Here is a 25,087-nt window from a genome sequence, read left to right on the forward strand (position 1 = left end):
TGGGAGCCTCCCAGAATCCCACCCCCCACTCTCAGGTGAACTGTTAGGTGGCTTTGCTTAACTAGCTTGAGACTAGCAAGAAACTTGTCTTCTTGGTCTTGGATTAAGGAAAAGTAGAACACCGTTGGAGGAGCCCTGGTGATGTAGTGGTTACGGCTGCAGTCAGCATGGTGGGCAGTTCCAAACCATTAGCAGCTCGAGGGAGACTGGGCTTTCTACCCTCTTAAAGAGTTACATTCTGAAACCCACCGGGGGTCTGAGTCAGCACTGACTGTCAGTGTGGTTTGGAGAACACGGTTCGAGTCAGGCAGACTGGTAACATCCTCTTACAAGTGGAGGCGAGGGTCTCCAGGCTGGACACATCCCCAGGGTGACCCTTGGCTCAGACGGGACTAGACGGCAGATGGAGCCGTTCTGGGTCTGGCCCTAGTTCAAACCCTAGCTCTGTGTGATCTTGGGCAAGTAATTTCTCCTCATTGAAAAGCAGGACTATTAATAGGGCCAGCCTCTTTGTAGTCTGCGACTAAATCCTCGTGGCAGGATGTTTCTGAAGGCAGTGGTGGTTGAGCGGTGGAATCTGCGTCTTCTGTCCACGGTGAGGTTCCGTGTCCAGCTAGAGCATTTCCTGGGCAGTCACCACTGTCAGTCGGCGGGGGCTTGTGTGCTTTTCCACACAGAGGTTTGGACAGAGAGAGCGTCCAGGTGCAGTCAGACTAGGAAGGCAGGCCTGGTGATCTACTTCCGAAGGTCAGCAGTGGGAGCCATGGGAACCACAAAGGCCTGATGTTTTTGATGGCTTGGTGCATGGGGGCCAGGCCTCCGGGAGCTCGGGCCCATACAAAGGTACCGTCACTTGCAGAACATTGAAGACGTTGCTTCTGGTGTGGCCCTGGGTTACCAGCTTCACGAGGGGCTGACTGGGCAGAGATCCAAGGTCTCACCCAGCATGAGACATCCCCACCCCCACCCCCACGAGCCACTTGAATACTTTTGAGTACCAAGTATTGGTTTTAGAACTACCTCGGGACATACCGCCAAGCACCGTGGTGGTAGAGCGGGTGTGGACTGCGAAACGCAGGGTTGGCAGTTCAAACCCGACTGCTCTAAGGCTGAAAACAGAGGCTGTGAAGAACTAGGGTTCCAAATACCCCAAGGGGCAGTTCTACTCTGACCTGTGGGACCTGGATGGTAGTAGGCAGACGGGCTAGGGACATCGGTTCCAACCACCGCCATCTCAGGGACCAGGTGGCCCTGCAGAGGCCTAAGCACAGAGGCGGACAAAGGGCTGCCCACATGACATATCCTTTTCTACTTTATTACTTCAAATGAACAACCACAATAAAGCTCAAAAAAGCCCAATATTTACACAGGAAAAAAGTACAAAATTCCCCCAAAAGTTCTTCAGTAATTTTTTTTCAGTTTTTTTAAATTACAAAGTAATAAAAAGCTTTGCTCTTTAATTAAAAAAAAAAGGTGAGAGAGAAGAAAGCAAGGGGAAACAGAGGTAAATAAATTAGGAAACAGACAGGAAGAAAACAAACAAAAATAAAAACAGAGACTGGAGCAGAGGAAGGACGGCCAGACCCCACACCGGGCCTGACCCTCCACGGCTCCTCCCCAGAGAGGCCAGCCGGGGAGGGGCCAGGCGACCGTCAAGACCTAGGAGTGAATTGTTAACCCAAGAGCTGGAAGCTTCTGGAAGTGGTCTCCACAGACGAAAAGTGGGTGAGGGGCTGTCACAGACTATGACAGTATGGGGGCAGCGAGCACCCTGAGTCTTCTCCTTGAGGGACCTGGAGGTCACTGCCTACCCCATGTCCTTGTCGGGAGGGGGGGGACAGAAACGCTGTCTGGCAGGTGAGGCTGGAGCCCCTGCTGTCCAGGGGAACACAGGTCATAGACAGACACACACGCACCAGGACGCCCGGCTGCTCCCGCCTCTCCACGGGCTTCGGAAGGTCTTCCTGGGGAGGTGTGGGAGGGCCCCAAAGGCTCAGGGGAGGGGGCCCTGGGAAAAACTCAACATGGGGAGTCGGCCACCGTCATCTTGGAGGGGGGCGGGCTGTGCTGTGTCCTGGGGCTCCGGGCTCACCGACGTCCGGTGGGATGAAGCCCGCTGCCCTCTACTACCCACCCAGACCCCCTCTTCCCTGGGGCCTGGTCCGCAGGCCCCTCCCGAAGGCCCGGAGCAAGCAGCTGCATCTTCAACACCAAGAGCTTCCCATCCAGCTGAGGCCCCAGTGAAGGCCAGGCCAGGCCGGGGTGGGGTGGGGCCTGGTATCGAGGGAGCGTTTGGCAGCCTGAAGGTTGGGGTGGTGGGGAACGCAGGGGAGAGTCCTCTGTGGGGAGGGCACCCCATCTCTGTGCCGTTGGCAAAAATGAAAATAATCAAAGGAAAATCCATCGCGGGTTTTGTGCTGGGTGGTTTCTTTTTGTTCTTGTGTTATTTTCCCCCCATCATTTTTGTTTGTTTTTAAAACGAAAATACAGTGAAGACACTAGGAAAAAGGCAAAAAAGGAGTGAGATCAGGGGCCAGATGGCATCCGGCCACCACCCCCGTCCCAACCCCCCTGCAGCTCCCGCCGCTTGTCCTTCTGGGCCCCCGAGCCTGGCTCAAGGCCCACCCCATGGCCAGTGTGAGGACATGGACTCCCTGTCCCTGCTGTCCTCTCAGGGAGAAGTGACTCCTCCCACCCCCGCCCGCCCTGCCTGGGGCCTGCGCACTGCTCACGGGAGCCTGGGTGGTGTCCCAGCTCTGCCGGGGGAAAGTATTTCCACACGGCAAACCACCCCCACGGTGTCCTGGTGTGAGCCAAGGCCCTGATATGTAACCTCAGCCTGCCAGGGAGTCCAGGCTGAGCTTCAGACAAGCCAGGCCTCCGGTCAAGCTCGGGCCCTGTCCTGAGTGTTGACAGTGAGGGACCTGCTTGAAAGCCCCAGACTGGGAGCTGTCAGACTCGGCAGGGCCCTGGAGGCCAAGCAGGGGCCTCTGGTCCTGCCTCTTCAAAGAGCAATTTCTCAGATTACGTTAGGGTGGTGGGTTAGGGAGGGCAGATTTCCAAGAGAAATGGCCCTGGGAGGGCCAAGCCGGGGCTGACGCCTCAGTGGCAGGATCCGAGGTCTCTAGCTCCCCTGAGGCCCGGGGGCTGCCCAATCCCACCCACCCGTCCCACAAGGCTTCCTGCTGGGCCGAGCCTTCTGTTAATACCCACTCACCTAAGCAAACACTGTGCGGTGGTGGCCTCTCCTCACTTCCCCAGGTGGTCAAATGGCACGCTTGTCTTCGGGGAGGGGACATGCGGGAGGGGGGAATAGCAGGTTAAGTGGCTGACGGTGAGATGGTTTGGCTGATCTCGCCTCACTGTGGGGCCCCCACCAAGCCCCTGAGCCAGCGGACAGGTTGGGGGATCTCTTGGACCCAGAGGACCTCCACCCTGAAGGTCAGGAGAACAGGGCCCAGAGATGGCCATGACCACTGCTGGCACATGCAAGCCATCAGCCCTGGGCTCCACTTCCGGACGCCCAGACTCCCAGCTCTCCGCCAGCCTGTTGGGGCTCCTCCTCCATCCTGTGGAGTGGGAGGGGGGAACAAGGGCAGATGGCCCTCTGTGCCTGTCAGCACACCTGCTCTGGACCACGTGAACCCCCCCCCAACTTTCCTACACTAAACATGGCCACCAAGTGGGGTGGGTAACACCAGAACTAAATCCTGCAGCACTCTTTATCCATGCTGCCAGGGACTTCCTGCCAATGGGTGCAGTAAGTATCTCTTTCAAGCCCCCTGGCATCCATCCAGGATGGCCTGGGATCCCATGTACTCCCTCGCTTAGTGATTAGACCCCAGGGGGTTACACACCACCAAGGGCTTGCCCAGCAGAAAGGGCTGACCAGAGGCTACTACCAAATCAGAGGCCAGGAAGGACAAAGCGAACCTGGATGGGACTTGGGATTGGGGGAGGATGGGCCGAGTCTGGGATGCAGGCACTCACCTGTGAAGCTGAAATCCGGGAGACCTCTTGCCGCCCAGTGAGGTCGGAGGACGAGACGTTGGCAGGAGCACCCCTGTGCAGCCTCATACTCACCTTCCTCTCTCTGTCGACCCGCGAGATCGCTCTGGGAGAAGTATTGCCTGCAGGACAACGGGAGGCCCGCCTCAGTCCCAGCCCCAGCACACAGCCTCAGCCCCAGCCCCAGTCTTCAATCTCAGCCCCAACCCCAGCCTCAACCCTCAATCTCCATCCTGGCACGCAGCAGCCTCAGCCGCAGCTGCAGCCGCAGCTCCAGCCCCGGGTCTCAACCCTCAATTTCAGCCCTAGCCCCAGCCAGAAGGCCCCATCCACCACCCCTGCTCTCACCAGCTTGCTGGATGCGGGAGGCTGGGGTGGAGCTCACGGGTTCGGCGGCACTGCGGAGCCGGTTGGCAGTAGCCCCTGTGGGGGGGCCAGGGGGCAAGGCCCGGGTGGCGGACCCCCGCAGCTGCCCCATCCTCTCCTCGCGCTCCTGTTCTCGCCGCTCCCGGTCCATGTCCTCGGGGTTCCGCGCTGCACCCTGGGGAACCAGAGAGAAGATACAGCTTCAATTCTGAGGCCAGGGTGCTGGGGAGCCACAGTCCTCTGGGCAGGGCAGCATCTCAGAGACTCTAGCCACCAAACCCCCCCAGACCAGGAAAACAAGCCCCACGAGGCCTGGAAATGACCAGGATCACACACACAGCTTAGAGAAAGCCACACCACACCACCTCCCGAGAAGGCAGCGCGGCTGAGGGCCCTAGGAGGACCCAGGACACTGAGCAGGATGGGGCCCCTGGCCCCTTGAGGCTCTCAAACCCAGCAAGGCACGTGTTCAGAGGGCCACCGGCCGAGGGTCCAACTAGGTTGGGAGAAGAGAGGACACGTCCCCAGTTAGAAAGTTCACTGGAGACAGGGTCCAGCTTGATCCAGGTCTCCTGCGGCCCTGCCCCCAGCCCAGGGCTGTCCTTCCCACTCTGAGACGCACAGACTGGCAGGTGGGAGCTCAGGGAGCCGGAGCAGAAATAGGGCTAAAGGCCGCCATGGAAGAGAAAGAGCGGGCGCCCCGAGCCCTGGGGCTGCCCTCCAGAGGCCCAGAGAGAAGAGGTGCAGGAGGGCACCTGGTGGGTTACCTAGTTGGTCCTGGGGCCATCCACGGGGAAGGGCAGGGGGCTGCATCTGTGGAGGAGAGAGCTGCAGGCTGAGTGGTCGGCCGCTCGCTGCCCCTGGAGCGCCGCCGCCCCCTCCTCTCAGTAACTCTGGGATCAGCCTGATCCCTGAATGTGAGCCAGAAGGTGGTGCCCAGAGAGGACTGGTGACCTGCCCGAGGTCACACAGGGCACAGCTTAAGGGCAGAGCTGAAATCTGATCTCAGACCTGTGTCCCAGGACCCACTCTGCACCCCTGGCTGGCTCTGTTCAGAGACCTGCCCTGGGGTGGGGGATACTCCTGGGCAGGCCATGCCCCTCATCCTGGTCCATCCACCCAGCCCCTTGTCCAGGCAGGCCCCGGGACTGCCAGTGCACCCTGCGACCCACCCACACCACTCACAGTCACAGGCTGACGTGAGCAAGCTCCCATTTCTCAGCTGGGGAATCGAGGGCGCAGTGACTCGCTCAGAGGTGGCACACACTGGGACCAGCAGTGGAGGGGAAGGCTTCGGCAGTTTGCTGCTTGCCCCCTCCCCACACACCCCCAGCAGCACCTCAAGAAACACACACCACAGCGTCTTCTGGGTCTTTATTTGCCAACAAATACAAAAGGGCAGCACAGTCACACTGTGTGCTCCCCCTTCCCCCAGTGGCTCCTTCCTTGGCTGGTCTCACTTCTTCCCGGCAGCCCTGGGGGATCTGCAAACAGTGGCTCCAGGCTCCCACTCCAGAGAAACCATGCACCCTGGGGTGCTGCTCCAGGATGGCAGCTCTCCAACAGGGTCCTTTCCAGGGAGGGTCTGCAGCTCTAGGTCCCCCAAAGAGACCTGTCCGAGGAAAGGTACTTCTGGGGAGCGGAGTCCCTCCCGTGACAGTGCCTGGCCACAGGGTGAGGGCGTGGAAGCTTCTCCCAGGGGCTCCTGAAGTCAAGACGCTCACGATTTGGTCCAGTGGAGAAGAAGGCTGCTGGCGGATTGGCCCAGCTTCTGACTTAAGGGTCTGTCCCCACCCAGAAAGGTGGTCAGGTCACCTGGCCCAGCTTGAAAGAACCGGTCTTGTTGGCGCACAGTCCCATGTGGGGTTCTGTCCAGGGGTCCTTCTGAGCTGTGTTCTAGAATGTTCTGCATGATCACATGAGGGCCCGTCTCCTGGAGCTGAGGATCACTTGGGGAATCTGAGGACTTGAGCCATGGCGGCGAATGTGACCAAGGAGCTTTACTTCCCAGGCCATTCGTGTTCACTCATTCCAGTAGCTTCTAGTAGCCAGTGGCTGTCATACCGGACAGCTAAAACTCTGCACCCATGGGAGTCTATGGCGAGGAACTGTTGTGCCCGGGCCCTTGGCCTCACTTCCACCCCCCACCCTGCCCCCAGCAGCGGGGCAACAGAGGCCTCCTCTGAGGTCCTTGGGCTGTGGGGCCCCTGCAGTGTGAGTGTCAGGTCCCTCCCAGTTAGTGAGTGTCTTGGAGAGCCAGCCTTGGTTCTGAGCGTCCTCGGCCAATGGCAGCGCCGGGCAAGGAAGGTCACACCAGAGTAGAGCAGCGACTTTAATGGGTTCCGGTGCAGTACAGGGGCTGCCAGCCAGGCCTAGCTGGGGAGCCTTCTCCCAATGCCTGTGACCATCAGGACCCTCCAGGGTGATGGCTGTCACCCCTCCTCCAGCTGTCCAGGCCCTCAGGACACTTCATCGCCCTCCGGCCTTCTTCGCCAACCATGCCCACTCCACAGCACGCCGCCTTTTGGGTGCCCAGTCACCAAACCCACCCCATGGGACACCTTGGCAGCTGGCACTTGGTGACATCCATACTGGGTCTTGGGGTCCAGACTACAGGCCAATAGTTTTGGGGGGGCAGCTCCTCCAGCTCCTCCACCTCCTCCATGAGCCTATCTGGGGGGGCCTGGGTGCCCAGGGGCGCCGGGCACCTGGAAGGGACAGAGACGGCACACAGGTCTCAGCCACCTGGGCTCACCCAGCCAAGGGCTAAGTCATGGAAAGGTTAGGCTTTGGAGGGGGGTCCTTACCAGTATTCGGGTGGGTTCGTGGGCCCAGCGCAGGGATGGGGGCAGGGGGAGGGTGGTGCAATGGCTTCACTGTCACGGGGCTGAGCCCGGCTCGGGGAAGCCCCCTTTTCCAGAAGAGATTTGAAACAAGACATACGGACGATGTCACAGCCTCCAAAGTCAGGCACAGCTGGCCAGTAACGCCACCCCCAATCCATGCCCCCCATACACCCTGACCACCAGGACCCTTAAAAGAGGGAGAGCGAATGGCTGCCGAGCAGGACCCAAGGTCCCATGACCAGGACGAAAGACACCAGCATGGAAGGGTCCAAGCTAGCCGGGGGGTGCCCGGCGAGGGGGGCAGCCTGCGAGGCGCACAGCAGGATGAGCAGAAGGGCATTGGTGACGATCAGGGCAGCAGGGAGGCTTGCCATGGTCACCCACCCCCTGCCAAGAGTACCTAGGAGGGACCTGATGCCCAGCCAGGAGAGGATCACTCTGCTGCAAGGTGGGCGGCACCCACGGCCAGCACCGATGAGCGAGGAGTAGTAGGGGTGCCCGGGGGGCGTCGGGACCCCCGCGAGGTCGCTTGCACCGTCGAGCTCATAGCTGCCGCTGCTCGGGAGCCCTGCCCGCCACCGGGTCACTCTGACCTTCTGAGTCAGGGTCTGCCCCGTCCAGCCCCCCCTGCCCGCCTTGGCCTCTGGGGGACTCACGAATTTGAGCATGTTCCAGTCGAAGACGTAGTCATAGGAGAAGCCCTGCCGGTGGAAGAGGTTCCGGAAGAGCTGGCGCAAGTATGAGTAGTCGGGCTTGTCGTCGAAGCGCAGGGAGCGGCAGAAGTTGAGGTATGTCGAGAACTCAGCTGGCGGGGAGACAGAGAGGTCATGGCGAGGTCACGCTCCCAGGCACCCCAGCAGCCGGTCTTGTCCTACCCTGCCCACACTTTCCATCCGATGGGGGGCGGGGCCAGATGAAGGCGGGCTAGAATTAGGGGACCCAAGGTGACAGAGCCCTTAGCAGCCTGCGGGCAGAGCTGCCGGAGGTGTGATGACAGCCCGCCCGGGGGACTAGTGGACAGAGTCACCGGCCTCTTCCCATAAGCTGGCTCTGAAGAAGCCACGCTCATGACTCTCCCCCTGATCTGTGGAACCTTCTGGGGCCTTGGGGACGTTGCAGGTGGATGGCTGTGCGATGAAGAAGCCCAACGGGACTCCTCTCAAGAACCAGGACAGAAGAAGCACATTCTCAAAGACCCAGAGAGCGTGGCGGGAGGGAGATGAGGAGCTGGCGGGAGGCCCTGGAAGACCAGGCGGAGTGGGTTGGAGGAGACTCAGCTCCACAGCCCAACGGGGTAGTATCGGAGCCTGCTTGCTGGACCTGCCCAAGATGTTGTGGGACCCTCCTCTTGGCTGGGGCAGACCCTGCCCCTCACGGAGACTCACAGGGGTAACCTTTGCACAGGGCCTCGATGGGCGTAGACATCTTTTTCTCACTGATACGTTCGTACTTCTGCCGCTTGGTGGCGGCCTTGAGGCCCTGCCAGGGCAGGGAGCCCAGGTTGAAGTACATGAGCACGTAGCCCAGACTCTCCAGGTCATCCCGGCGGCTCTGCTCTGTAGAGGGGGAAGAGCAGGGTGAGGCCCGGACAGATGCCCTGATGCCCTTCCCGGAGGAGGGGGCTGTGATAGCTAAGGTTTATTGTGCCAACCTGGCCAATGAGCACTTGTGGGCTTAACTGAAGGGCGGAGAGATCATGGCTCGGTGAGCCTCGCCTGTCTGGTCATTTGTTCTCTGGTGGTAGGACCAGGGTGCGCTGCCTTGGCTAGTCTTCTGCCTCAGCTGGCAAGGCTCACTTCCTGCGAGGCATCCCTGAGAAGCCACATGGACCTACCCCGATGCAGCCCTGGGTGCTGGAGCAGTCGTGTGGAGACCCCTGCCAGCGCTGAGATGCTTACACCACCACTGGATTCAAAGACTTTCTACCCACTGGTCTGTGATCATCCTGCATTCGGCGTCATTGCGTGTGTTTTGTGAGATAGAGGACTTTGTGGATTGGTGTTGGCCATATGGGCTAATATTGGACTTGTGGGCTTGGACTGGACAGGGCTGGGATGCTTTCTTAATGTACACTGTCTATAAAACTCTCTCTTCTACACATGAGTTTCTGTAGATTTGTTTCTCTAGTCTACCTGGACTAACTTGCGGGGGGCACACCCTCGCCAGGCCCCCTTATCACACAGCAGCCCTGGCTTCAGCAGAGAAGGGGCTTCAGGCTCCAGATCTCTCTAGTCAACCAGACCAGGTCTCTACCCCACTCAGCAACTCTGCAGCCAGGGCCTTCCTCAACTGGCCGGCCTGGGGTCAGAGCAGCATCACCTTAAGCCCCCTGGGTGACCCCCCCCCCCCCCCGCCGAAGCCGCCTGACCTCATGCCTGTGCCAAGGGCATGCCCAGATCCCTCCCAAGGCTGCTGCAAGGCAGCAGCCAGGCCCCTGGGGCTGACCCATGGACACAGGTCTCGGCTGGGGCAGGGGGCTCTCAGAGTAAGGACCCCTTGGGGCATTGCCAGAAACAGTCGCCTGGCACGCACCGATGCCCAAGTGGGTGTTGATGGAGGCGTAGCGGGCCGTGCCCGTCAGATTCTTGTTTTCCCGGTAGGGGATGTGCTGGTGGGTGCGGGCGTCCCGGTACTTCTTGGCCAGGCCGAAGTCGATGATGTAGACCAGGTTGCCCTTCTTGCCCAGCCCCATGAGGAAGTTGTCCGGCTTGACGTCCCGGTGGATGAAGTTCTTGGAGTGGATGTATTCGATGCGGCTGATCTGCGGGATGGCAAAGTCACTCAGCGAGCGGGAGACAGGGGGCCCCAAAGGGGTGGGCTAGGCTGGGCTGGGGGGGAGGCGGGCCCCGTCTTAGAAAACCCACACGAGGTCCTCGCTCTGGGCTGGGAGGAGAAAATCTGTCTCTGGACTAGGTATGGAAATGTCACAGGAAGGGGCTTCCTGGAGGAAGTGACATCCGAGATGGGTCCTGAGGGAGGAGTTGGCCAAGTCTTCACAGGAATGTGTAGGCGCGCGTGTGAGACTCAGATGGAGGGAGGATGAGCAGAGATGAAGGTCGGAAGGCTGATGCTGGCCAGCGCCAGACACACAGCTGGGCAAGGAAGCTGGGGGTTGCTGCAGGATCTCTGCCCGCCCCTGAGATACAGCGAGCCAGAGTTGGGGGGAGCTCTGGGGGGAGGGCGGGGGTGACTCAACCCAGGCTCAGTTGAGTCTACTGGTGGTAGAACCAAGGACAAGACTTGTCTCCTGGCCACCAAAGGACAATGAACTCAGGTGGACATCACACCCTTCTTTGGGTTGCTGGGAGCTGGGAGCTGGGAGCTGGGAGGCAGGCGGGAGGGCAGGGACAGTGAAGGCCAAGCGGCCTGGAGGTCACCGGGTGGGGGGTGGCGGGTGGGGGCTCACCATCTGGTCGGCCAGCAGCAGCACCGTCTTGAGGCTGAACTTGCGGGAGCAGAAGTTGAACAGGTCCTCCAGGCTGGGCCCCAGCAGCTCCATCACCATGACGTTGTAGTCACCCTCGGCACCACACCACTTGATGGACGGGATCCCCACTGGGGGCAGGGCAGGGGTTCCATCAGGGGCTGCCCACCCCAGCCCGCCCACCCTCCTGCTGCCCTTGAGACCGACCAATCGACAGGCAGGCAGGCAGGCACACACACACACACACGGCCCCCGCTGCCCCCTCACCTCCGCCCTGCATCATCTTGTAGAACTTGCTCTCGATGTGCAGCTGGGGGTGCTTCGTCTTCACACACTCCAGCTTGATGGCCACCTCTTCCCCGGATGCAATGTTGGCGCCTGTTCGCGGGGGAAGCCAAGAGGGACCAGGATGTCACCCTTAGCCAGCAGCCCGGTTAAGGGACAAAACTGAAGCTGCCCGGCCTAGAGCTGGGAGGAGGGGCGGAGCGAGGCTGGGGCAAGCAGACTGGTGGAGATGGGGTGTTGCGTCCTCGGGGCCAACCCTGTGCTGCAGGACAAGGCCCGACATCTGTGGACCCCAAGGTTAACAGGAGGCTTGGTGGATGGCCTAAAGGTTGCTGGTTCCGGTCCACCCAGAGGCACCCGGAAGAAAGGGCTGGTGGCCTACCAGCCATTGACAAATAGGGCACGCAGTCCTACTCTGGGGCTTGTGGGACTACTTGGGGCTGGAGTCAACATGGTGCCCCAACAACCAGTGGGTCCACCGCCAGCCCAGAGGACAGCAAAGGCCTTCACCCCCACTTTACAGACTCGAGAACAGAGAGACAGGCCTCCCCGTCTAAGGAAGAGAGGTCTGGAGCATCTCCGCTTCTTCCCTCCCGCACTCCGGTTTCTCACCTGCAGCCCTGGGGACTCTGTATAAAGAAACGCCATCCTGCAAAGCCCAGCCCAGCACTCAGAAAATCACAAGAGGGGTCCAGGTCCCAACAGCACCTGCTCCCTTGCCTCAGTTTCCCCAGCAAGAACTGGTCTGAGTGACAGGGAGTCTCCTCCTTAGGACCAGAAGTCACTCTAGCTTCAGTGATTGCAGTAGGGCAGGGCTAAGGAGGGAGCCTTGGTGGTGCAGAGGGGCAAACGCTCAGCTGCCGCCCCAAAGGCTGGTGGTTTGAGCCCACCAGCAGCTCTCCAGGAGAAAAACGAGGCACGCCTGCAACCTGCAGAGATTTACATCTCGGATCCCCTGCACACGGTGCTACTCGGTCCGACAGGGTCACTGGGAGTCAGAACTGAGCAGACAGCAGTAGATTTGGTTTGGCTTGGTCTGAGGGCACTCACAGGCAGAATAGGGAATCCAGGAAGAGTTATAACTCAGGAAGCATTCAGGATGCAGCCGGCACCTCAAGCCGGGGGAAGATGGGACTAAACTATAAATGTTGCTGGAACAACTGGGTACCATCTGGGGGAAAGAGACATGGCGCTGTCCCTCACACCACGCTCTGGGAAAGTCGCAAGCCAGCAAAGCCTTCTGTGTGTCTAACCAAAGAGCAAGGAAAGCCTGAATCGCATCCCATCCCCCACCCCAATAGAAGGCCACTTGGCTTGTCCATGGTTCTTGGCCGTCTGGCAGCTGTGTGATGATGCCATCACCCTCCAAGATGGGATCTGCTGTGACCTGCTCATCAGTGGGCAAGGGGTCAGGGGCCAGGTGGGACGGCACCCCCTTACTCGGGCAGGTTACTGCCCTGATTCACGCAAGAGGAACTTCCCTGAGGGTGAACCCTGTCACCTTTCCATCTTACAAGAGGGAAACAGGAGGACACAGTGATCAGAGAGTGACCCAGAAAGAAGAGCCGGGGTGAAGCATGTCCTTTGGACCCCGGGTCCCTGCGTTCAGAACTTCCTAGACCCGGGGAAGAGGAGGGTACAGGGAGATTCCCAGGGACGTCGGGGGCCCACAGATCCTGAAAGGAGACAAAGACCCTTCTCTGGAGCCCACAGAGGGTGAAAGCCTCCCACGGGAGGTATGTGTAACAGCGGTGCTGAGGAATGCAGCGCTGGCAGAACCACTCTGAAAACCAGCGTGATGCTTAGCTTGTGACTTCGAACACTCGCAGGCCCAGCCTTGACCTCGCCCAGCCAGGTACAGTCCCTCGGAAGTGCATGTGCACTGGGCCCGACAGCCCAACAACCCAAACACCCCAAATGGATGGGGGACCTTGTCGAAGGCGATGCAGTCACGCAATGGGGTGCTAATGGAAAGGGTGGTGATTCAAACCCAACAGCTACTCTGTGGGAAAACACGAGGCCCTCTGCTTCTATACAAGCCCAATAAGCCCCGTGGGGCAGTGTGAGTCTGTCCTGGGGAGAAAGATGGGACTTACTCACAGCAACCATTACAGTCTCGAAAGCTCTGGGGTCATTTTGCCCTGTCCTGTAGGTCGCCGTGAGTCAGCATCCACTGGGCGGTCGTGAGCTTTACTTTGTTTTTACAGGGTTGCTCCCAGGTGAAACACATTGGGTGGCAATGGGATTTTGGGTGTAAAGCCAAGGAATACGTCCAAAAGTCAGATCATAGCTACCCGTGGGTGAGAGAGGCAGGGGTGGGGCAAGGGAGGGACCCCTGGGGGCCTTCTATGTGACAAGCACGCCCTGCTTCTTCAAAGTAAACAGAGGGAGGGGCAGGGATGCCTTAAAAGCAGGCGGTGGGGAGGAAAGGGGTGGGGAGGGGAGAGGAGCTGACACCCAGGGCTCAATAGAAAACAAATGTCTAGAAAATAATGTGCAAATGTGCTTGATACAATGGATGGATAGATTGTTACAAGAGCTGTAAGAGCCCTCAATAAAATGTTTTTGTTTTGTTTCCTTTTAAAAAGGCAGGCCCTGTCTTGTGTCTATTCTTTGGTACTCACTCAGCTCTGCCATCCAATCGATTCCCTGGGGGGCAGAGTAGAACTGCCCCTTGTGGATTTCCGAGATTAACTTTTTTTTTAAAGATAATTTTATTAGAGGCTCTTATAGCTCTTGTAACAATCCACACATAAATTGTATCGAGCATGTTTGTACGTATGTTGCCATCATCCTTTTCTAAACATTTACTTTCTACTTGAACCTTTGGTATCAGCTCCTCTGTTTCCCTCCCTCCCCCAAGACTAACTCTTGATGGGAGTTGAAAGCCCCTGCCTGCTCCCTCCAGACCTCCTCCACAGCGACTGGAAAACAGAACCAGCGAGACCCTGGGGCTCTGAGACTCTCCATCCCTGACTCACACCCGGAACCAGGGTCCCTTCTCACAGTGACGCTCCCACACGGCAGTGACTCCAGAAACAAGAGTCGAAGAGACAGCCCTGCAGTTCGGACCACTGACACAGCCGCAGCAGCATCGCTGTCACTGGGCGAAGGACCATTCTCGCTGACCCTGCAGGACGAAGTCGAACAGGCCCTGTAAATCTTTATGGGTGTAGTCTGTCTGATCTTTCGCCTGGGAGCGGCTGGTGGGTTTGAACTGATGACCTTTGGTTAGTAGCCCAACTCTCTGTGCCACCAAACCAAACCACTGCCAGGAAGTCAAAGCTGACTCACAGCAACCGTATAGGATGGACAGAACTGCCCTTGTGAGTTTCCGAGGCTGGGATGATGTACTAAAAAAGCCCGGTCTTTCTCTGAGGAGCGACCTTTGGGACTGCAGCCGAAGCACGACCACTAGGCCACCAGGGACCCTTTAGCAGCGGTTCTCAACCTGGGGGTTGGGTGACCCTTTCACAGGGGTTGCCGGATTCATCACAGTAGCAAAATGACAGTGATGAAGTAGCAACGAAAACAATTGTATCGTTGGGGGGAGGCAGTCACCACCACATGAGGAACTGTATGAAAGGGTCATGGCATGAGGAATGTGGAGAACCACTGCTTTCATGTAAAATAGGAAAAAACAAAAACCAAGATTCAGTGGGCAAAGGGCTTACGAGACCCGCCACAGAATGAAAAATGGTCATTCATCCCTTAAAAAGGCTGCTGTCCATCCCAAGATACACAGAAACCCCGCGTGCCCTTTGGTCACTTATATGAAGCCGCTCAATCTCCTAGCGCAGGGAGTGGAGATTGACATTACGCCAAATAACCTCTGGTCCCCACAGACCTGGGAGCGCCCTGTACCCCTAGAAGAACCATGACATAACAGTCAACACCTCACGACACGGGCGGATCTGGAAGGTATGATACTCCACAAAGTTAGCCCACGTGTCAAAAAGACAAATACTGTGTGAGACCCAATGTGATAAAAGGAAAAAAAATCAAGATAAATTGGTTTTCACACCCAAAGAAGGCAGCTTTGATATTCACAGGGAGCTTGGAGGGAAGGGACTGAAAACAAGAGAGAGGGTTGCAGATACACCAGAGACCTGGGTTTCTCTCCTTATGCTGATAAGGTCTGGCCAGTGCAGGGTGGGTCCTAACCCCAATCACTTCTGAGTTCTTAAAAGAGAAACTGCCAGCATGACAGGTGTACTGTGGCCACTGCTGGGGGGGAAGGGGGGGCAGGCACCAAACCCAGGAGTGGGGTCCGGTGGGGTGGGAGAAGGAGGTGGAAAGGGGCACTGTGCCAGCCAGAGGTCATTGGGCGAGTCTGATGGAAGTACCTGCATTTGTGACCCAGGCAGGGCAAGACCGGACCAGGCTACAGTGTGCGACCATCATCCCAAGCCCACTGCCACCACAGAGTGGATGCCAACTCACAGCGACCCTTCAGAACAGGGCAGAACTGCCCGCTCGGGTCTCCCAGACAGAAAGCCTCCTCTCCCCTCTCTCCCGAAGAGCAGCTGGCTTTTCAAATTGCTGACCTTGTGACCTGCTCCTCTGAGCGCTGGGCCCCAGACCACAATCCAGGGACTGGCTCAGTCAACAGAGGCCAGAAGACAGAACACCCCAACCGAGAATGAGGAAGCTCCTACAAAGGGCAAAGAAAGAGCCCCAAGGTCCAGGAAGGGAAACATCAAGTGTCCAACAGGACGCGGCGGGCCGCCTCCCTGCGGTCAGAAGAATCGGGAAATCACGTGCACCTGTGTTTGCACACGGCCGCGGGAAGCCGTGCGAGGCTGGGGACGGGGACGGGGCTTTCTGCAGCTTGACAACCCAGGGCGGATCCCAGTCGCCCCTGTAAAGCACTCAGTTCAACCTCTCGGGGCGTGTTCTTTTCAGTGAACTCACAAGGTTGGACAACCTCACCAGCAGCAATTTTAGAACATGTGCATCCTCCTCCAGACACCTGGGGCCATTGACGGTCATGTCGCGTCCTTCTCCCTGTCCAGCTGTCCCGGCCCTAGGCGACCGCTCATTGGCGCTCTGTCTGCACATGCAGAGAGCGGAGTCAGACAGGACGTGGTCTTCAGTGACTGTTTCTTCGCTGTGTGTGTGTGCTCTGTGTGTCCCCCTTTTCTCTTTGACCTGCATCAACTCTCGAGAACAAAAGACCACTGCATCCCTATAAGGATGGTGGGAGAGTGTGCCCTACAGACAAACTGTCTGGTGCTCGGCTCGCCCTAGAGCTGTAGCACAAGCCTCCCTGGGACAGGGTGGCCGTCACGTGAGGCAGGAGCTCTGCCACGTGACAGGGCTGGCCGCCGAGCCCCATCCCCTGCTGGCACAGGGGGCAGGAGAGCACAGTGGTTAAGGGGGGAAGTGTGGGCTCCAGAGCCGAGCTGCTGGAGGTTGGACCCTGACTGCCACTGGCATTCCGAGGGACCTAGCAGCGGTCACTTCACAGCCCGGTGACAGGATGAGTAACAGATGTCCTCAAGGGGACTGGCTGGTGAATGTGTCGGTATAGACATGTACTCCTAGGGTTTTCAATGGCTGCTGGCCCCCGCTCCATGCCCAACAGCCAGGCCTTTATTCTGAGGGACCTGGGGAGGGGGGGTGCAAGTATGCTAACAGTTACCAACAAGCCCCACCTCCTGGGACACCGCCAGCTCATTAGGCTGTTTCGAGGCACATGTGGGTTCCCCAGACTGTCCATTTTTATGGAATACACATAGCCTCATCTTTAGAGGTCCAGGGTTCATCCCCCCCAGCACCCCTGGTCCAATGTCCCTTGCAGGAGAGCCCACTGAAACCCGCTGATGGGAGCCTAAGGGGGAGGGGGCCCAAGGGAGCTTGCAGCTGAGACACAGGTAGGAGCTGTAGGTGGCCCTGCACAGGGTGAGGGCCCAGGGCAAGGGACTTGGGCCCTGGTGAGTCAACTGGCACTGGGCAGGTCACCCTGCCCTGGGCAGCGGCAGAGGTTAGGAGCCTTCATCTCTCCAAACTTCACTCTGTCCTACAAGTGGACATGTGGAAACTGAGACGCCAAAGGTCAAATGACCCGATGTCACACAACTCCCCAGGGACAGTCAAACAGACTGCTAGGACAAGTCTTGTGCCCACGCGTGTGTGGTGTGCAGTGAGCCTTCTGCCGTGTCCCCCAAGGAGCCCCTCTTTCCAGCAGCCGAAGCCCCTGATGCAGAGTTCCACCAGGAAGCTGCCAGCCTTCCCGCTGGCCTCACTGAAACAGCCTCACCACAGAGCTGAGGTTCACAGTGACTAGCTAACCTGTTGGGGGTGGGGGTCACACGGCTGGTGCAGGGAGTGGAGCCCCTGCCCTTTCCCCTTCCCGTTTCACAGTCATTCAACCAGCAGCCACAAACGGGGTCCTGGGCCAGCCCTGGGCTGGGTGGGCAACAAAAGATCATTCTGATTCGCTGAACCGTTCTCAAGGAAAGGGCTCACCCCTGGCCATGGGTGGGGGGCTGTCTCGGCTTCCTAGGGAGGCGTGTCTGAGGGCTGCGGCAGGGTGCCACTGACAAAAGCACCCAGAGCTCCTGGGCTTCAGACATCATTCACACAGGTGGCTTTGGCTAGTGCCCGGGACCAGCTTCGCACGGGGCCTGACAGCAGCCTCAACCGCAGCACCTGCACAAGCGCAGGAGCAACTTCCGCTCCCGTTCACGGGAGGACCGGTCCCTGGTGGCCCAGCGGGTTAAGTGCTGGGCCGGCAATCGCAGGGCTGGCTGGCTGCTCCCGTGGAGACGGCAGCCGCAGGAAGCCCGTGGGCAGAGCTGCGCTGTCTTCCATGGCACTTGGAGCCAGAATGACCTCAACAGGAGGGGTGAAATGGATGGAGTAGGTCACAAGAGGCCCAGCCCCACTCACCCCTGCACTTGGGGAGCACTGTACCCCCGCTCTGGCACTGAGGACCAGGAACTCTAGAGGTGTGGGGGAGGCCCTTACTGAGACTGGCCCTGACCCCCCCCCCCACCCGGCACCACCCTGTGGGAGTCCAATCCTTGGAGGCTACGCCCAGCCCCAGCCGCAGAGGCCATCTGGAGCCGGGCCTTGGCCCAAAGACCAGCAACAAGAACGTACCCAGAGCTCTGAACAAAGGGAGTCAGCATGACCGGCCAGCTGGGGAGGGGGCAGTCCTGGGACCTCCTCCAGGCCTGACAATCACACTGTCCCCACACCAGGGCACTCTCTGCCCGAGCCTTCTTGGAATGGACAGGAGTGGGGCTGCAAGACCAGGCGGCCATGGGGCAGACATCTCACAACACGACAGGCCTCGCCACCCCTTCTTTCAGATGAGGAGGCCACGTCAGAAGAGGCCACGCTGCTCGCTCGAGGGCCTGCAGCGAGGGCGAGGCGGCCCAGCACCCAAACCACGGTCAACCAAATCCCCAGGCCTGAGACCTCACTTGGGGCTGCTAAGTCAAAAATCGACTCGATGGCGCTGATCAGAAACAACAGCAGACAAAGAGAATCAACAGGGAGGTCCTAGCATAGGAGCCAGGGACACTGAGTAACTTTGGGCCACCCATCCCTCCCTGGAGCTCACCCTTCCCTTCCATGGGAGGAGGAGCCAAGACTGGACACTGTCTTAGAAGAGGTGTGCATCTGTGCCACACACTTGCCCCAAGTCCTGGCCTTCCGCCAGCTGTCCAAGCTCCAGTGCTGAGCCCAAGGGTCTCAGATGGACCCAAAACACGACTCCCTGCCACCGAATCCATTCTAACTCATGCCGACCCAATATGACCGTATAGTCTGCCCCTGGGGGTTACAGCCGTAGAAAACCTCATCTTTCTCTGGCCTGTGTTTTCAAACGGTTAACCTTGCCATTAGCAGCACAATAAGTAAGCACTGTGCCACCACTTCTCAAAAACAAGGCAGGTCTTCATCAGTAAGCGCCCTGGAGGTGCGGGGGTTACTCGTTGGACTGTTTCAGCTGCATGACCCAAACTTCCCGGCTGCTCCTCCTCAAGAGAAAGAGGAGGCTTTGTATCCCATCAAGATTTATAGCCTCAGAAACCCCAGAGGGGGCAGCTGTGCCCTGTGCTCTGAGGTGGACACAAGTTAGAAGCAGGCAGTGAGAGGGTAAAGAGTGGCTATGGGTGGGAATAGACCAAAAGACAACGGGTGATAGCCACAGGGCCCATTTCCCAAAATGTCAGGAAAGGAGGGGTGGCACGGGACAGGGCCCAGCCAACGGGGCCACAATGAACACCGGACAAGGTAACGAGGAGATAGGACCACCCCCACACACACACCCTCTAGCCAAGATCCCTCCCACATACCTGCCTGTGTGCTGTAAATACACCCAGGCATACAGTGGGGCAAACAGAGGTCAGAGTGATGAAAACATCTTAGCTATCACCTGACACCCTGAAGGAAGGAGCCTCTGGGCTAGAGGAAGTCAGGGAGAAGTTCACAAAGACAGCATTTTACTTCTGACTGCAGCGAGCTGTGACTGGGGTGGGGCGGTGCGGGCTTCGAAGTTAGCAAGTGGGCCTCTAAGAGACAACTAGTACTCTCCCTCCATCCACAGGGCAGACGAGGGACAGAGGCCAAAGACTTGAAGCCACAGTGAGACCAAATGCCCAAGGGAACATGCACACCCACAGCCCCAGAGCAGAAGCACCAGACGGTGCCCGCTACCACACTCTGATCCTGACCCCCTGGAAGGTCCTGGACAGAACGGGAGACATGTGGAACACAATTCACCAGATTTATGAGTCTGCTAGAAACTGGGGGGACCCCAGAACTAGATGGGCCAAGGACCATCCCATGATCCTTAAAACCACCAACCAAGACCTCTGGGCAGCACTTGCCCCAGAACCAAGTTGGGAAGGCAGGAAGGAGCGGGAAAGAATGATGCACAGCAGGAAGCGTGCCAGTACGGAGGAGACAAAACGAGGTTGGGGTCAACTGCTGATGGGAGGAACCAATTTGCTCTGTAAACTTCCACCCAAGCGCTCGAGACACACACAGACAGACCTGCAGACAGGGAGAGGAGGTAGCGCCTCCTGGGTTACAAGAGCTAGAGCAGGGACCTGCCCCATTCCATGCCCTCTCTCTGGGGGGTGGCCCACTCCAACACCTCTGCATGGCAGGTCCCATGCCAGCTGCAGCCCTTCACGTAGAAGCCTTCATGGGCGCCAGGGACTGGGCGAGGGGGCCTAGGACCAACTACGGCCCCACTGTGGTCTCAGTCTCCGGGGGTGCTCAACGCAGAGGGTGACCGACTGAAGTTCTCAGCAAGAGACTGCACGCCTACTTGTGGACAGCCAAGCCCTGTCATCACACCAACTCTCCAGATGGGGACGCTGAGGCACAGGATGGCCACACAGAGCCAGCTCAGACCCCCGAGAGGTCTGTCAGCCATCTCTGTCCCCGCCCCATCATTTTGGGCTGTGAGGTCTACACTGGCTTTTTGAGGTTTGGGCAGTGTAACCTTGGGCCACAAACTTGACCTTGCTGGCCCTTAGTTTCCAGGCTAACGCAGCACCACTTCTGGGGTGAGGAGACCCCAAGTAAGTGCTCAGAGCATGCTTATCCCATTCCTTCCCCCTCTGATTGGTGGAGGGGATGGGGGACAGGAGGTGGGGACTGGGACAGGAGGTGGGGAGTGGGTTGGGGCAGCACAGGGTCGCTCACAAACAGGCTTCTCATTCTTGTGAGCAAGGCCCCTGAGCCCTGGGTGAGAGAAATGGCCCAATGACAGAGCCCATGACCAGCGCACCCTGACACATTGGCTTCTCTGCCCAGGACAGAATTGACTTATTTTCATCTTCCACGGAGGGAGACTGAGAGACGGGCCTCTTGACTGCCCCCAAGGGTACAATGACAGAACTGAAGATAAAGCCCAGGTTTGCCAACTTGCCCTGACAACACCAAGCCTTCACCCATCGAGCCACCACGTGGGCAGAGCCCAGCAGCTCCCGGGGGTCTGCAGGGCAGGGATCTGTCTTCCTTCCCACTAACCTTCGGCTAGTCTCTGAGCCACCAGGAACCACCACTGCTGGGGAGGCTGGGCAGGTTCCCGGCCAGGAGAGTGGAGCCCCAAGACACAAACCTCACTTCTCCTGGGGTCGGAGAGAGGGGCCGAGACATCAGTGAAATGTTAAAAAACTGACATCAGAAAGGACTTGGAATTTCAACAGGAAGGCACATCCCATCTGGCAAGATGGGGGGCGGGGATGGGGTGCCCCCAAAGGGGTGAGCAAGCCGCCCATGAGGTTCCTGAGAAGCTTGTGCCATTCCAAAGCCTGGGCAGGCTAAATTCCAGGGGGCCAGACCCCAGGGAGGGGCCGGGCTGAAAGGCAGCTGTGTAGCCCTTCTCCCTTCTCCTGGAGGAAGGGATGAGGATGCTAACTGAGCAGGGCTTTCCCACGCCCCGCTGGAGACCTGCAGCTGGAGAATAGAGCTAAAAATACCCTCCTCCCCAGCAGGGCCCACAGCAGATGGGAGTCCCCTGACTGCCCAGCCCATGAGAGCAGCCCTCGGCTGGCCACACCCCAGCCTGCAGCTCGCCCACCAATTGGCAGATGGCCCTGGGGACAAGCTGCCCCAAACATGCCACCAGCACTGAGGAGGGCCAAGTCCCTGAGATCAAAGATAAAAGGAGGGAGGTGGGAAAAGGGGAGCTGATACCAAGGGCTCAGAGAGAAAATGTTTTGGAAGTGATGATGGCAACCTATGTACAAATGTGCTTGATACAATGGGTGTATGGATTGTGATAAGAGTTGGAAGAGTCCTCCATACAATGATGTATTTTTTAAAAAAAGATCATGGGACCTGGGATCCTCCCTCCTTGCTGTCCCCAGGGCCTGCAGGCACCAGGAGCACTTACCCAGGTAGATGTCACCGAAGGAGCCGCTCCCAATCTTCCGTCCCAGGCGGTACTTGTTCCCCACACGGAGCTCCATGGTTCACTGGCTGTGGAGGGAATCAGACACTGGGGTCAAAGATGCGGGTGCTGGGAAAGCCAAGTACAGGGCCAGGGATCCTGTCCCCTCACTCCCACTGTGTGTGGCCTTGCTGAGCATGCGGACAATAGCTATCAGGACTCCAGGGTGACATCAGAGTGGAATTGGGGACAAGGCCCAAGAGGAAACAGCCAAGCATCTCCTGGGGTTGGGGTGTGTGGGGGGCGAGTGATCACCTAGGGAACTCCAGCCCCCCAAAGAGAAGCCTCTCAAAGGAGAAGTCAACCCCAAAGGGCCAAGAGACTGCAAGTAAATTGATGACAAAAGGGAATGATGATTTGAGGGAGGGGTGTGTGTGTATATGAGCTGACCAGGTGTTGCCATGGCAACCACAAACAAGCACCAACCTCTGGGGCAGGAGGAATGGGCAAGCTGAAGGGAAGGGTCCCAGAGAGCCTCCCCAGAATCACCAGACCCCCACAGCCCGGTTACCTGCCCCACTCACCCCACCCCAAGCCTCTCACCAAGACCTCCACCGTCTGGCCTGGTCTTCCCAAGCACCCCCTCAGCCCAAGCCAGCTGTCTCCTGTAGGGGAGAGGGCTCATGTCTCCCACCCAGGGGACAGGTGGGAAAGTGTCACCGAGCACAGCCACGTTAGCTCCTCTCTCCCCTACCTCACAGTGGGCTGCTCAGGAGTTGGCTGGCTTCCATTAAGTCCAGCAGAGAGGGGAGAGGGCTGGGACACGGTGCCAAGTGGAGCGGCTTCCCTCCTTGTGGGGATCTACCAGGGTACCCCAAACCCCAAAGGCCCCTCTTGCATGGCCTCAGGCTAAGGAGAGCCAGCAGGGGATGGGAGTGGAGGTCTGGCTGGTTCTACTGCTGGGAGAGCAGCAGACTCAAAAACAAGGAGGGGGTGGGGGAGGGGGGCCCTAGCCCCCCCACCCCAGGAGTGTTTACCAAGAGGCTGGTGGAGTAGCCTATCAAAGAAGGGACTCCTTTTGCACTTAGGGTGCTGGAAGTACAGCGAGGTCAGGTTACCAGCCCACACCCCCCAGCAGCCAGGCGGGGGCAAAGCACCACCATCGACCCAGTCTGGGCTCCAGCAGCCCCACCTGCCGGCCTCCTAGGTGGAAGGGCAGCTGTGCCTGGCATGCAGCACCTGCCCCTTTCCCAGCCAAGCCAGGCCAATCTGAGAAGGGGGCAGGAGCTCAGACCTGAGTCCAGGGGCCCACAACTGGGGTCCAGGCCCTGGCTTACAAGGAGCACCGCAGCCCTGCACCACCAGCCAAGAGGAAGAAGCAGCTTCCACCCGCCCCAGCCAAGAGCCGGCTCTCCTTCAAGGGCCTTTGCCCACGCGCGCCTGGCCGGTCCCTGCCCAGAAGCCACGGCTGGGCACACACACGGCCTGCTGCCCGAGTGCGTACACTCCGAGGGAAGAAAGGAAAGTGAGGGCCCGGTTGTGTACACAGGGCAGTGGGCTTCAGACGCCAATTCAGAGACCACACACGGTCCCCCGGAAAGCCGCAGGTTAGGAAGTGAACATAAAGATCCATGCCGGGTTATATAAATCCCCATGCCCTTGGCGGGGTGTCTTACATAAATACCCGACACAGGGCCCCTGGCCCCTCTCCTCACCCCTGTCAGCAGGGAAAAGAGGTGAGGACCACCACTGCTCTAGGCTAGCCACTCAGACCCACCAAGGTCTATTTCCTGGCTAGAGGGGGTCAGGGACCATAAACTCCTGGGGCCACTGTCCCCCAAAAGCTCCCTGCAAAAAGAAAGGCCTGATTCCCGGATGAGAGGGGTCTGGGGGCCTTTCCAGTTCTTTGGTGGCTTCTCCCACTGGGAGGAAGCTCTGGGGGGAAGTAGTGGAAATAAAGGCAAGCATGAAGATTGATTGAATTAATGTACAAAATTAGACCAACTGGAGGCCGGCACCTGGGCAGTTTTTTGTGTGTATTTTCACTGCTGCTTGCTTCCTGTCGGAATTACCTTTGGTGTCACTGGACTATTAAGATAAAAATTAGAGTCTGCCCAGCCCCCCAAGGCCAAAGGAGCCCCAACAATCAGCACGAACCAGAAGCAACTTGCCCCTTCTGACACTCCGCCCCTCCAACCACCCCACCAAATCGGGGTCTCACCCAGAGAAGCTAGGCCAAACCAAAAATTTGGGAGGAAACTAAGGGAAAGTTGAGGAGGGGGCTCACCCACTTGGAGTTTGGGATGATGAGAGGGGCTTAGGTATCCTTCCTCTGGGGACACCTCCAGGGAAAACACAGTTTGGGGTTCCTGGGAGACTTGTAAGACACCCGGGCGCACAGACAGAAATGAGCGCCTCTGGGCCATGGAATATTCCCAGCTCTTTCTTTCTCTCCACAAAGGAAAAGAGATTCGGAGGCCTGGGTGACTCGCACGCCCTGTCTCGCGCCCCGAAACAACCCCATCCAACAAACGGAAGTGGCAAGTGGCTTGGGTGACCCTCAGGTTTGGGGCATCGGGGCCACGAGAGAAGGGAGGTGGGGGCTCCAGCCGACTGTCCGTTGGAGCACACCCGGGCCCGGGGGTTAGGACGGGAAGGCGAAATCAACAGTGTCTTGTACAACCAGCACCCTGATCCCGGCGCCCCCACCTTGGTGTCTCCAAATTGCAGCCCGCATTGGCCACCCCGGCAGACTGGCCCTGGAAGGGTCTGGCTGAACGAAGGGGAGGCGGACCGGACTCCAGGGGGGGATCTTCCCGGGCCAGCCAGCAAAATAAGAGTTCCCCTCCTCCTCCTCGTCCTCCTCCTCGTCCCCAGCCGCGCCTTTGTCCTCGTCGGCCGAGCGGGCGGGCGGCGCCCCCCCCTTAAGTGCGAACGCGCGTGTCCGCCCGCCCTCCTCTTCTCTCCGAGCAAAAACAAAGAGGCGGGGGGAGCCCCGTTTCCCCCGGGTTTGAGCCCCTCCGCGGGCCCGCGGGCCCCCAATACCTACCCCGCCGGGAAGGCGCCGGTGTCGGGCCGCTGCTCAGGGGGCTGCCGCGGGCGGGGGCGGCCCGCCGGGGCGGATGCCGGAGGATTCGCGGAGCCGCCCGGCGCGCCAGCCTCTCCGGCCCAGCCGCCGCCAACGCCGCCGCCGCCGCGCTCCGCTCCGCTCGGCCGGCCGGCTGGGCTCCGCTCCGCTCTGCTCCGGGCGCCGCCGCCTCCCTCCGCCGGCCCTCCGTCCGCCGCCCCCGCCGCCGG

The 25,087-nt window shown here is 59.0% G+C and overlaps 1 protein-coding gene across 3 annotated transcripts; it reads right to left on the bottom strand.

Moving 5' to 3' along the window:
* Nucleotides 1–1,294: 1,294 nt before the first annotated feature.
* Nucleotides 1,295–25,087, bottom strand: CSNK1E (casein kinase 1 epsilon). 3 transcript variants are annotated; one of them, XM_075553560.1, is made up of 11 exons: nucleotides 24,840–25,084; nucleotides 21,794–21,879; nucleotides 10,912–11,022; nucleotides 10,627–10,775; nucleotides 9,753–9,981; nucleotides 8,606–8,776; nucleotides 7,877–8,025; nucleotides 4,357–4,549; nucleotides 3,991–4,130; nucleotides 3,218–3,282; nucleotides 1,295–2,498 (listed from the first exon to the last, which is right to left on the bottom strand). In XM_075553560.1, exons 2-10 carry the CDS (start codon nucleotides 21,867–21,869, stop codon nucleotides 3,250–3,252), a joined length of 1,251 nt encoding a protein of 416 aa, XP_075409675.1. In that variant the 5' UTR covers nucleotides 21,870–21,879; nucleotides 24,840–25,084; the 3' UTR covers nucleotides 1,295–2,498; nucleotides 3,218–3,249. The 3 variants fall into 3 exon arrangements, with proteins under 3 accessions (XP_075409675.1, XP_075409676.1, XP_075409677.1); XM_075553561.1 differs by lacking the exon at nucleotides 24,840–25,084 and adding an exon at nucleotides 24,500–24,631; XM_075553562.1 differs by lacking the exons at nucleotides 1,295–2,498; nucleotides 3,218–3,282; nucleotides 3,991–4,130; nucleotides 4,357–4,549 and adding exons at nucleotides 6,694–7,082; nucleotides 7,182–7,285 and having other exon boundaries at nucleotides 24,840–25,087.

Source organism: Tenrec ecaudatus, chromosome 6 (genome assembly GCF_050624435.1).
Source record: "Tenrec ecaudatus isolate mTenEca1 chromosome 6, mTenEca1.hap1, whole genome shotgun sequence".
Lineage (NCBI taxonomy): Eukaryota > Metazoa > Chordata > Mammalia > Afrosoricida > Tenrecidae > Tenrec > Tenrec ecaudatus.

Coding starts and splice junctions, on each gene's coding strand:
- CSNK1E (XM_075553560.1), bottom strand. CDS start 21,869: ATGGAGCTCCGTGTGGGGAACAAGTACCGCCTGGGACGGAAGATTGGG. Junction 8,777..9,752: donor CAACACCCACTTGGGCATCG/GTGCGTGCCAGG, acceptor CCCCCTCTACAG/AGCAGAGCCGCCGGGATGAC. Junction 3,283..3,990: donor CCCGGATTTCAGCTTCACAG/GTGAGTGCCTGC, acceptor CCCTCCCCGAAG/ACAAGCGTGCCATTTGACCA.